Below are 12,057 nucleotides of genomic sequence, written 5' to 3'. Positions count from 1 at the left end.
CCCCAGAATAACCTCTGAGAAGCAGTGAGACTTAGTTTTTTTACAAAAAATTATAAACCTCTAACATTAACTGAGAAAATGAATATATCCATGAATATTTTTTCAGAAGCTACTGATGTATACACACACTCAATAGTACCCGCCAAGACATTAGTTTGTGCACTGGCCCAACAATTCTTTCCCTGCGTTGAAAAAACAGCTTCCTGCTTTAAGTAACAAACACAGTGGTTTGTTTGGAGTAACTTTCAGGCCCTTTTTCGTGTATTCACCCACTTGTTACTTATTGTGCATCTCGTCATTGTTTTTTTTTCTCTTAGACACGAGGGGATCGATAGTTTGACTAGGGGCGGATTTATGAAGAAAATTACATAATGGATTTGGGAGGTTTCAGGATGTGGTCCTAACGGTTATAGGGATATTGAGAGTTAGTTACATGTTGTACGCTAATGAGTAAAGACGTTAACTATGAGCTCTGTGTGTTGTATGTTATTGTCCATGCTGGGGAGGACATGACCACTGGTGACGCAGGTGGGATACGTGCCCCAAAGAAACAGAAGTGCTCTCCCTGAGAGCATGCATGCCACTTGCACCCAAGCCAAAACAAAGAAGCCTGCAGTTGGTGTATGTAGAGTGGAAGAGCCACTCCAGCCCATAAGAGGCCTCATAGAGAAGTTGAAGGCCCAACAAGGGAGCACAGTTGGAAAAGCCTGCCAAGACGTGCCGGCAAGACTGATGAAAAAAGAAGGTGCTGCGCCTCAATACCCGTACATCAGTCATGCAAGGAAAAAGCACCAAAGAAACTGGCAATCAATTACAACACAGGCAGCGACAACCACATATAATGCTAGAAGGGAGTGACAACCAGCAAAGAGAAATATATATTAACCAGTAAGACAAGGTTTTATAACCGCTTGTAAAGTGAAGAAAAAAACGCAACACAGCAGGAGAAGATGGACGCCAGAATGTTCCAGAAGCAGTCTGGCCACACCCACAAAGACTAAAAACAGCCTCAACTTAGACAGGTCGAAACTAAACAAAGTGGATCATCATCAAGTTAATCTTGCAGACATTCCTTGACATCACCATTGAGGAACAGTGGAGAGGGTGAATGTGCGATGATTGTAGATAAAAGGGAATGATATGTGCAAATGGGCCTTGCCACTTACATGGAAGACAAAAGAAGGGCAGAAACACGTGAGCTGAGAAAGCAAAATAATTCATATGGACATTGCCCTGAAATCAAAACTGGAAGTTAACAGTTGCTCAGTAACTTTTGTAATAGATAGTGGTGCATCAATCAACATCATGCCAGTTTCACAGTTTATCCTCTGAGCCATGACTCAAAGCATCAAGTATGATGGTGTACATATGGGCTGCTTCCAAACCGGTGCAGAGTCAAGGATCAACATAGCAACCCTGCAGCATAAGAAGACGTCTGGGCAGGACCCAATTCACATTATTCAAGGTACTCCATCTAGTGCATGCTTACTTAGCTTTACAACTGCTGTTGCCATGGACTGCTATCCATCATTTACAACTTAAATACACAACTTGAAACTGTGAGTCAGTTCCCGCACTGTTTCATGGTCTAGGAAGGCTCAAAATGAGGAAGGTGCAACTTCACGTTAATGAAGACATCAGGCCTGTTGCACAGCGACACCGCAGGATAACATTTCACCTACAAGAAGCAGTCAAGAAAGAGGTAGAAGCTTTGCTGAAACATGACATTGAGTGCTCTACTGGTCCCACACCATGGGTGTTGCCCATCGTGGTAGTGCCGAAAAAGTACAGTGGAGGCACATTGCGCATCTGCATGGATATGTGCTAAGCCAGCAAAGTGATGGCGAGAGAGAGAGACATCCTGGTCATCTCATTGTAGATATGATCATGCAGATGAATGGAGCCAAAGTGTTTTCCCATCTTGGCCTGAATAAGGGCTACCATCAGTTTGAACTGGAAGAGAAATACAGGTACATTACCACTTTTTCTACTCATGTTGCTTTATTTAGATACAAAAGATTAAGCTTTGGAGTGTCCTCTGCTGCAGAAATATTCCAAGATGTTATACATAGGATTATTGAGCCTTTGACACATGCCTTCAATTACAATAATGATATACTGATATTTGGTACAACACAGAAAGAGAATGCTAAAGCCATTAAACAAGTGTGTCAATTACTTACAGATGCAGGCCTCACCTTAAATGCCAAAAAGTGTGAATTTCACAAAACAAAGCTCAAGTTCTTTGGATATGTATTTTCTGATGGGGACATGACTCCTTATCCTGTCTGAGCACTATCATCCACCAGTCCTTCACGAGATATCATCATGGTATGGTCTGTCTTGGGCTTGGCCAGCTATTGTTCGAGATACATTTATGAATTTGCCACAGTGAGCGCCCCTTTGCACGACCTGATGAAGTGAAATGACCAGTTCCTATGGTCCACTAAATGTGACAGCTATTTAAAAAATATAAAACATGCAATTGAAAATTTTAGTGAGATGGCTTACTTTGATCCTAAATTGCACACTGAGATCACTGTTGAAGTGAGCCTGGTAGGGTTAGAAGTGTTGCTTGCTCAGCATAATGGACATCCGAATGCTCGGTGACAGATTGTGGCATATGCCAGTCGAAGTTTGTCTGACACAGAACGTGCCTATTCCCTGACGGAAAAGGAAAGTCTGACAGTGGTGTGGACCTGTGAACATTTTCATGTGTTTCTTTATGGAAAACATTTCACGATTGTCACTAACCACCAGGTGTTACTCACCATTTTTGGAAATCCGAAAGCCAAGATGCCCCCTCACATCGAGAGGTGGGGGTTGTGTCTACAAGAGTACAACTATACAAAACCCTGCTGATTATTTCTCATGAGTACCCCTATAGCGACACAGTTCAACATTGAAAACTGCAGAGGAATACATCAACTTTATTGTAAAGCCCAGCACGCCCGCAGATCTGTCCATTGAGCAGATCATTGCCCCTACCAATGCTGATAAGGACCTGTGTGCCCTTAAAGACATTATTGCAGCCCAGTCCTGAAGACAGAGTGTTCGACCTTTAAGTGACAATGTTGAATTTAAAAATATTGCAGTTTTCAAGATTAAATATTTATTGTTGAAGAAGGGATTGTGCAAAGAGGATCAAGGATTGTCATACCTGAGAGTTTGAGACAGCAAGTTATTGAACTCACCCATGAAGGCTCTGGTAGCATTGTAGCCAGCAAGAGGGCATTGTGGGATCACGTGTGATTCCCTCACTTGGATGGGGAATTGGAGAGGGAACTAAAAGAGTGTCATTTACGCAACTGCATGTCTCCCAAGATGACCCAGCAACCCCGACAAAATTCCGGTCTCCCTGCGCATGCGTGGGAAAGAATTGCTCTTGATTTGTGTGGGCCTCTGGCCGATGGACATCACTTTATGGTGATCATTGAAAACATTTCCGGTTTCCTCTGGTAGAAGACATGTCATCCACAACTCCCGACAAAGTAATTGAGTGGCTAGATAACATCTTTGCACTTTACAGCATACCGGACATTCCCAAGTCTGACAATGGTCCACTGTTCAAAAGCTAGGAGTTCAAGAAGTTTCTAGACGGTCTTATCATCAAAGATCAGAAAAGCACACCTTTGTGGTCTCAAAACAACAGTGTCTTGGAACGATTTATAGGGACCCTGAAATGAGTGATTCAAAGTGCATTAATAGAGGGACTTGATCTGAGTCAGGCGTAATGACAAGCCCTCTGTGCCTTTCGGTCAACCCCTCATACCACTACAGGGGAGATTCCTGGCACTCTGATGTTCAGGAGACCCATGAGAACCAAACTACCTCAGTGGACCCCAGAGTTAACCTTACATGATGATGTGGTTCGTGCTACTGACACTGCTCAGAAACATCAGGTGAAGCTGTGTGCTGATCGACATCGTCAAACTCGAAGCATTGTGTTTGATGAAGGTGATTTGATTATCATCAAACAAAAGTGAAAGCAAAAGACAGATCCTCCATTTGATGTTGAACTTTTAAAAGTTGTGACACAAAAGGGACATATGATAACCGTGCATCTCCCTGGCAAATCCATCACAAGGGACTGATCCCACTTTAGACATCTGTCTTATCCATCATCAGTTCCCACAGATTCAGTGGAAACTGCCCCACATGAAGACTCTGATCAAGCCTTAGACCCTAAGCCCTGGGGTCCACCCCGGGTACAGCTCAACTACCCCCAACCATGCAGTCCGGCCAAACTGTACAAGCATCTATACGGCTGATTGAAGAAATGTGATGCTACTATTTTTTCATATATTTTGTTTTGTGTCTTTTTATTTAACAATGGGGAGATGTTATGTCTTAGGACTGTACATGTTAGGACCCCGTGACTAGGGGCAGACATATGAAGGAAATTACTTAATTGATTTGGGAGGTGTCAGGGTGTGGTCCCAATGGTTATAGGGATATTGAGAGTTAATTTCATGTTGTACGCTGATTAGTAAAGACATTAACTGCGAGTTCTGTGTCTAGTGTGCTCTTGTGCATGCTACTGGGCTGGGGAGGACACAACACTATGAAGTTATCCATTGTAAAAATGCTTTTGCCAATGATAGTAACAAAAGGAATGTCGGGTCTTCAGATTGTTTTGAAAGACCTCATCGAAGTCAGATCAATATTTTCAAAACTTTCATGCTGTATTTTTCTGGTTCATGGAATTTCCCTAAATAAGCCTAGGCGTATTTGCTTTTTTATATACCTGATTGGCTAGAACCTGATACAGAGGAGTGATGTGAGGACTTGCAGCCAAGCTGTCAGGACAGCCGCTCAGACTCTTCATTTCACTTGCGGAATACATGGATGCAACACTGAAGTACACTAAGTAGTATTCTCATTCTCTGCAAATATTGCTTCCCTCTCAACACTCTTTAGGGTCAACCTGCACTGTTCTGGTGAAGCATCATTCGGCTCTGATGCACTGTGCCGGAGCAGGACTACTTTCTGTGAGCAGTTGCAAACCATCATTCTTTTCTGTGACCACCTAGTTAAACAGGCATTTTCGCTTAGTACTTTTTTAGTGCTAAAGAGATTAAGGGAGCAAGATTGTGGTTCTTGCTCTTCCTACTTGATCTCCTAAAATTTAGATGGCATATTTCTGATCAAATGTTCATCTTCCTGACACAGACTGCCTCAATCCTGGAAAGGACTTTTCTACCTCCTTGTTTCTCTTTCTGATAGCTTTTGCACCCTTTTTGACACCAAGAATCTTGAACTTAGTCACAGTCACATGCCTAAAATCTACCAAAGGGACAACACACTTGTTGGCTATTGAGAAAATGTACATAATGGTTAGTTGGGCATTAGCTACACACAATGTAGGCTTCTAGAGTATAGAAAGTGCATCTTTGGTTAGGATAATGCCTTTAAAGATGGCAGAAATCATGGTAGTGGACTATGTCATTAACACAGTATTTAGATGTGGTGAAACGAGACACTTGTGGTTATTCTGGGTAGTTTTATGGAATTACCACTGTACCTTCTAGAAAAGCTGTTGATGTTTAAGTGTGTGCTGAGTGAAAATGTCAATAACACAGTCACTGGGCACTTATAATGCTCCTCACTATTTCTGTTTTATTTCTGATGCCCTCCTTCGGCTTTAGATTTTGGGTATCAAGTTTTTGCATCAACAGAAGAGACAGAGACTAAAGCTGTACTAATAAAAGTTCTTCCATGTTTTTCAACTCCCTTTCCACATGTTTCCCAAACATTTACAATAGCTTTCCTTTGCCACACTGGTACCAGTTCACTACAAGTGACTCTAAGGTTTGTAGGAGGACCACAGGAACAAGTTAAAACTACTCTCTCTCTCTCTCTTTCTATATATATATATATATATATATATATATATTCTCAAAAACATCCGTTTTGATTATATTATTGAGAAGCAGTGGAAGGGTGTTCAGGGCTCCACATCTACTAAGACGTCTCTGCTTTACAAAACTTTCCTTGTTATGTGGCACCAGGTAGTGGTGGCTCTATTTCAGGCTTACCTTGAGTGGGATGCCGGGCGTGCATTGTTAGAGCTCCAGTGATTGAGAATTCTAAATTTTCCTTTCCTATGCTGGGAACGTCCTCTGCTTTTTGTTTGTTCTTCCTTCAAGTCAATTGAGCTGTTTGTTACTGAGACATTCACATAGTTTGGTGCAATCTAGAATCTTGAGACTATTGGCTGCGCACAACAGGGCTAATGGATCCTTAATAGTCCATAACTTAAGCATCAATTAAAAGCAACTCATTAGCATAGAAACAAAATATATAATAAGGGATCAGTGGTTAAATCCTTAACAGAGGACGCCAATTATGAATTACTTGGCAGGTGTGCTTTTAACGTTCCAGATCCTGCAGGGATTTGCTCCGTGACGTTTTTACCTATGGGTATGAAAATTATGCAATGGAAATTAACTTTGTTGCACAAATAAAATAAATACCACATTAAATATGTACATACGGGAAGGTTAACCAACATTGGCAATGCCAATTTGTCTGGTTAACAACTGAAAGTGCCTCCAGTCACTGATGAGCTTAGGCATTCAGTAAGTCATCATATATGCACTATGTCACCTGTGCACTTTTGCAATCTATTTATCTACCCACTGACTAATTCTTGTACTCAGCTACATTTCCATCCACAAAGAAAGAACATAAAAATTTATGCAAGTCAAAATAAAATAAAAGAAGTGGAAAAAAGAAACCATGCCTCACTTTAAGCATGATAAGCATATGCTGACATTAAAAATACAATAAAAACGTAGCTGTGGGTGGGAGCGTTTAATGATATTGTGCATAGTGTATTGTTGTTTTAAACTTTCAACATGGCCTCCATAATGTTTTGAGAAGTAAAACAATGAAACTATGCACAAGACCATCATAAGGTGGACGGTCAGTAAACATTGCACAAAACAGCTATCCTGGAATGGTTTTGTGCACAGTGTGTCATTTCTGTACAGACATAGGCCCTCATTTCAACCTTGGCAGGCAGCGGAGGCCATGGCCTACCTCATGGACAGGCTGGCGGTAAGGGGAGTCAAAATCCCCAGGGTACTGATGCGCTGAAAATGTGGCATTTCGTACCACTAGCCTGTTGGTGGTACGAATGCCACTTTAACCCTGGCGAATGAGGCCCATAATGTTTCCAAACAAAGCAGCCTCCTTGAAACTGTAAATAGTGGTACACCATGGACAATAAAATGTAAGATGGATGCTTGATTTAGACACACGTCAGATTAAATGACAAGTGAGCAGTAGCTGTGTTTTGTGAGCTGAGGGCACCCTAATAAAACACAATAAAATGAATAAAAGGAGGAAAGAAACCCAATGGTATATAAAAGGAGAAAATGCGAAATTAAAGTTTTGGCTCACCAGCCTTGGCATTGAAAAAAAGTTATTTTCCCACAGATATGAAGGATTATCACAGTATAAATATTCTATCCCTGGGGCTTTCCAGGTGCAAACACCACCAAAACCCTTGCCTACTATGGCAATCTTTGGGATTCCATGTAACAAAATGCCTGTTTGCAGGCTTTAGCACTGTGTAAAAAATAAACCTCCCTGAATGCATACTGGCTATAGCATAGGCTTTGTACTTAATTAAAAGCTTTGACATTTGTTGTGCATTTTCATAATACAGAGGTCAGGTATAATCCCATCTGCCATAACGTTTCCCAATAAACTATTGAGGCCTACAGCCTTCAAAATGTGCTTGTCACCATAATGAACTCAGGAATATGTATTGAGCATAAGCTTTCCTACCTGGCAATCTTCAGTCTTAAAATTAAAAAAATATGTACAAAACTACAGTTGGCATACGTACATACAACCCCTACCAATGTTGTCTGATGAGGAGTATTTTTACAAATGTTCTATCCCCAGGTTTTTTCAAAGGGGGTAATCAACGCAAACACTTGTCTAGTAAAGTAATATGTGAGATTTTGTGTAAAAAACATGTTTTGACAGGCATATACACAGTGTATTAGCAATCCAGCATTACATGCCTATTAGCTGTAAGATTTGCTTTTTGCAAGACATACGTCAGGCCTTCTGCCTTTCCCGCAACGTTTCACAATAAACAGATCAGGCCTATTGCTTTTATCATTTGCTTTTCATTATACTCACCTTGGTCCTCCTCTATTGAACACTTTGCCTTCCCAAAAAACGAAAGTGCAATACAAGGACACAACATCTGCCTAATCAAATGGTTTACTCTGAGCAGTTACCATGTATGCTGAACCAAAGTCCACCTCTAAGTAATGCTTCTTAAAACATTTTTGTTCTCTTTATCACATATGGATCTGATGATCACAAGCTATGTTGATAACCAGCCAGGCCTAAACATGATAACATCTATGGGATTTCAAATTTAAACCAATATGTTATTTATCAAAAAACTGTAGCAAACAAAAGTTGTTTACTGAGTTTACTGACCTTTTTTAGTCTGATACAGCATAACGTTTAAGAAAGATAACTAGTATTATTTACCAAGTAAGGCCCAAATTCTTATCTAAAGAGACAAAGCCAATTCAGCAATTTCTATTTTATACTGTGGATCATTTACATGTTCATTGGCTAGACTGAAAATCTGAGGTGCTGTGGCCCTCGATCATCAGAGGTCTGATGGGTGACTGAGAAAAGGAACATGAATGAAACTTGCATTTGAGCCCTCTGATTCTCATGCTAAAATACATTTCTGATTGAAACTTGTGAGCTCTTGAATATATTGTAGACCATGGATGTCAAACATATATCCAGGAAGACCGGATTTAATGTCAGAATTCCAGGATATCTACTTAGGATACCATTATAAACCCAGTTGCATAGTCAGTCATAATTAAAAAAAACTAGCATTTATCTGACTCTCCACAGCTAAATTGGAGAGGCGTGATGTAGACAATAGGAGGCTGCTCAGTGATATGCACTTGTAAATATGTTTGCCTCAAACCTTGAGCCAGAAAGGCCAGCACGCACTAGACACCATTAGTTAAGAGATCTCCAACCTACACTACCCTTCTGTCATGATGACATGGGAACTTCGATCCTTGCTAACAGCAAGTATCTCAAGGTACATTATGCATCAAATCTACTTGACTTATTCTGCACGTTTGTAGGGTATTTCCCTATTAGATCGCCTTCGAGAGACACCTAGGTGGTCATTATGAGTCTGGCAGAGCCGCCACAGTCAGACCACCAACAACGCCCGGTAGTTTCACATCCACCAGGGCAGCGCTGCAAAAGAAAAGCCAGGTCACAACAATATATCTGCTCAAATGGATCAAGTGGTTAATGTATTTCATTTATTGTTTTTGCAAAGTGCTGACTTGGACTCTAGGTGGCTTCAAAGAACTTCATGCATGTGGATAAATCAGTTTTCCTGACATTCAGTAGGTGGAGCCATCAAATGAAGTTCCTGGGGCTCTATCACTGTTTTAAGTGAAGACCCTCTGGGGAAGTCCTTATTTCTCAATAAGATAATGAGTTAATACTAGGTGGCTGGCTTCATCATTGATGGACTGTATGGTTACTTTCAGAGTGCAACAAAAATTGAAGGTGATCATATGCACACACACACACACACATATATTGGATTAGGACAAAGGAATATAAATAAATGCTTACATGTACTTCGAGGTGCCACCCAGCTCCAGATTATTGAGATCTCATATACCATTTTAGTGTATAATTGAATATAGGTACCATTGAGGATTTCTATGATATTGATGAATTAGGTAAAATGATAATTCTGGAGTTTTATTTGAACAGGTTGATCTACTGTGGCCATTATGGGAATAATGTGGTAACTTAAGGCCAGATACTCTAAGAACTGGTGACAAAATATTAATCACTATTGCAACCAATATTTGTGACCAGTGTATTAATTAGCGAACTGACCTATGTACTGATAGGTCTATGAACTGCAGGCTCATGGTTGTGATTGGTTTTTAATAAAGTAATCTTTTTTTATGTAGCCCATTCCTCTTAAAGGAAATGGGACTGCATTTAAGAAGAAAAGTTTCTTTGTTCATATTTGTTTGTTTAAAAAGATTCAGTGGTACCATGGACCGCTTCTTCCTCTTAAACTTTTTTTTAACAATCACAAAGGGGAAGGGGTCCCAAAGAGACCCCATTCTCATTTGCTAATGGATTAGGGCTACATAATTGTAGTCTGTAATTTATTAATGTTTTGCAACTGGAATTCAGTTGCGAAACTTTAATACATACCACTACAATTAGGAAAATAGAAAGTAAGGTCTATACACACCCTTCCAAATACTGAATCAGTATCAAAACATGTTTCTGAATCAAAGTTTGGGTTTCATACATACCAAAATGCTTTTTTGCAGTCACAAACGGGCCAATTCTGTAAATTGGCACATTTGTGAATGTAAAAGAAATTACTAAATTTGGTCCTTAGGTATTTCCTTTTTGGTTAGGGGACCTTTGTAAACTATTTTAAGTCATGACAATTTGTCATGACAATTTTACATTGAATAACAGTAGTTTTGCATCATTCTACATCATGAGTGGCATGTGAGAGAAAAGAAGATTTATTGCGAGAAGTATACGACTGGCAGTTTAAACACTTAGTAGTATCCTGTGTTTTCAGTGCCATTATCCTTCCTTCATTTTAACCGTTTTCTCAAGGGGGAGAAAGTGTTGCAGAAGATCTGCGACTGGGGTCATCACATGCGGTTTCTCAGCCTTACAGCACTCTTTCAACAAAATAGTCTTGGAGGTGAACCATTGGTTCTCAATAATAGAATATGTAAATACAGGATAGTTGGAGAGACCCATCTGAATGAGATTCTTCCTACCTTTTAAGGATAGGGAAGGTGACTAATATACGATAATGAACGATGTTTAGGTTTAAAATGTTTGTCTAGCATGCATGTTCATTACTATGATATTTAAATAAAGCACTGGGAGCTTCACAGGCCTCAGCACACCCTGATTCACTCATGACATGTAGGACAGGATGTCAGAGGATTCTCTCTCCAAGCTGCCTCATGCTGGAATTTTTCCCCTGACATCTGCTGCTGCTCATTATAATCAGTTTAATAAAAAAATCCACCTCTGTCCTGACAACATTATGACTAGACCTAAACCCTTTGGCTGGCCAAATGACAACAGGAAAAAGATTTGAAATGTATCTGGTGCATCTGTTGCCCTCTTCAGGCCCTTCGCTGAGCATCTTGAATCTACATTAAGTTCTTTATTTTCTCATCCTCACAGTAATCACACAACCACTTGTTGATTTCCCTAAGCCCCTTCAGGTTGTCGAGTTTGTAGACTGTACAATGCACATAGCATATTTTAATACATACACCAGATATTGATTCCCCCTTCACCTCTAAGGAATTGATTCACAGTTATTTTGCTTTGAGTAGATGTGAACGTATTTTTTCCTAATGCGAGGAGTCTATTTGACGGCCTCTAACAATTTATTTTTTTTGTCTCCAGAGAAGAATGTCAACTGAATTCCTCATCGAGTAAGTATGAACAACATATGTGCTTGGCCAACAAAGTGCCTATGTAGAATATACAATGTTTTCAGTCTTCCAGTCTTGGAATTTAAACAAGTAGTGTGAGGTCTTTGCCATGAGTCCTTGGGTAGTTAGGGATGGGTACTGCCATTTCTCATTAATGTTGTAGCACCTCAGTTTCAATTACTGAGTGGCAAAATATATGCCTGTTACTACAGCATGGCTCTACTCCTCTAGCCCCGCTGCTTGCACCATAGCTGATTCATGATAGTATTAAATCCTTCTCTTTGCTATTGCTTATCCATAACAATTAAGGGTAGTTGTCTGATGGTGCTAGTAAAGGCAGTAATCTACTTCCTTTGTATTACAAAAGCCTCAGGAACACTGTATATGTTTTACTTGGACCAGGGGCTTTGGTGTCTGAAAGCAACTTTAATCTCCTGGTGAAATTCTGAGGAAAATAAGTGACTACTGGTGGAGTCAGGGATGGAATTACTGATTAGCATGGTGACTCCTCATTTCTCAGGAGAATCTC

General features: G+C 40.2%; 1 protein-coding gene across 1 annotated transcript in view; it reads left to right on the top strand.

The window, feature by feature from the left end:
- The window catches only part of PARVG (parvin gamma), a 257,991-nt gene that overhangs the window by 165,026 nt on the left and 80,908 nt on the right, over positions 1 to 12,057 (top strand). Inside the window, exon 8 of the mRNA XM_069228283.1 lies at positions 11,500 to 11,528. Within this exon, the coding sequence (XP_069084384.1) occupies positions 11,500 to 11,528 (29 nt within the window). The remainder of the gene's footprint in view (positions 1 to 11,499; positions 11,529 to 12,057) is intronic.

This window comes from Pleurodeles waltl, chromosome 4_1 (assembly GCF_031143425.1).
Source record: "Pleurodeles waltl isolate 20211129_DDA chromosome 4_1, aPleWal1.hap1.20221129, whole genome shotgun sequence".
NCBI classification, from domain to species: Eukaryota; Metazoa; Chordata; class Amphibia; order Caudata; family Salamandridae; genus Pleurodeles; species Pleurodeles waltl.
The sequence above is the reverse complement of the archived record's forward strand: the minus strand, read 5'-3'. Positions and strand labels throughout refer to the sequence as shown.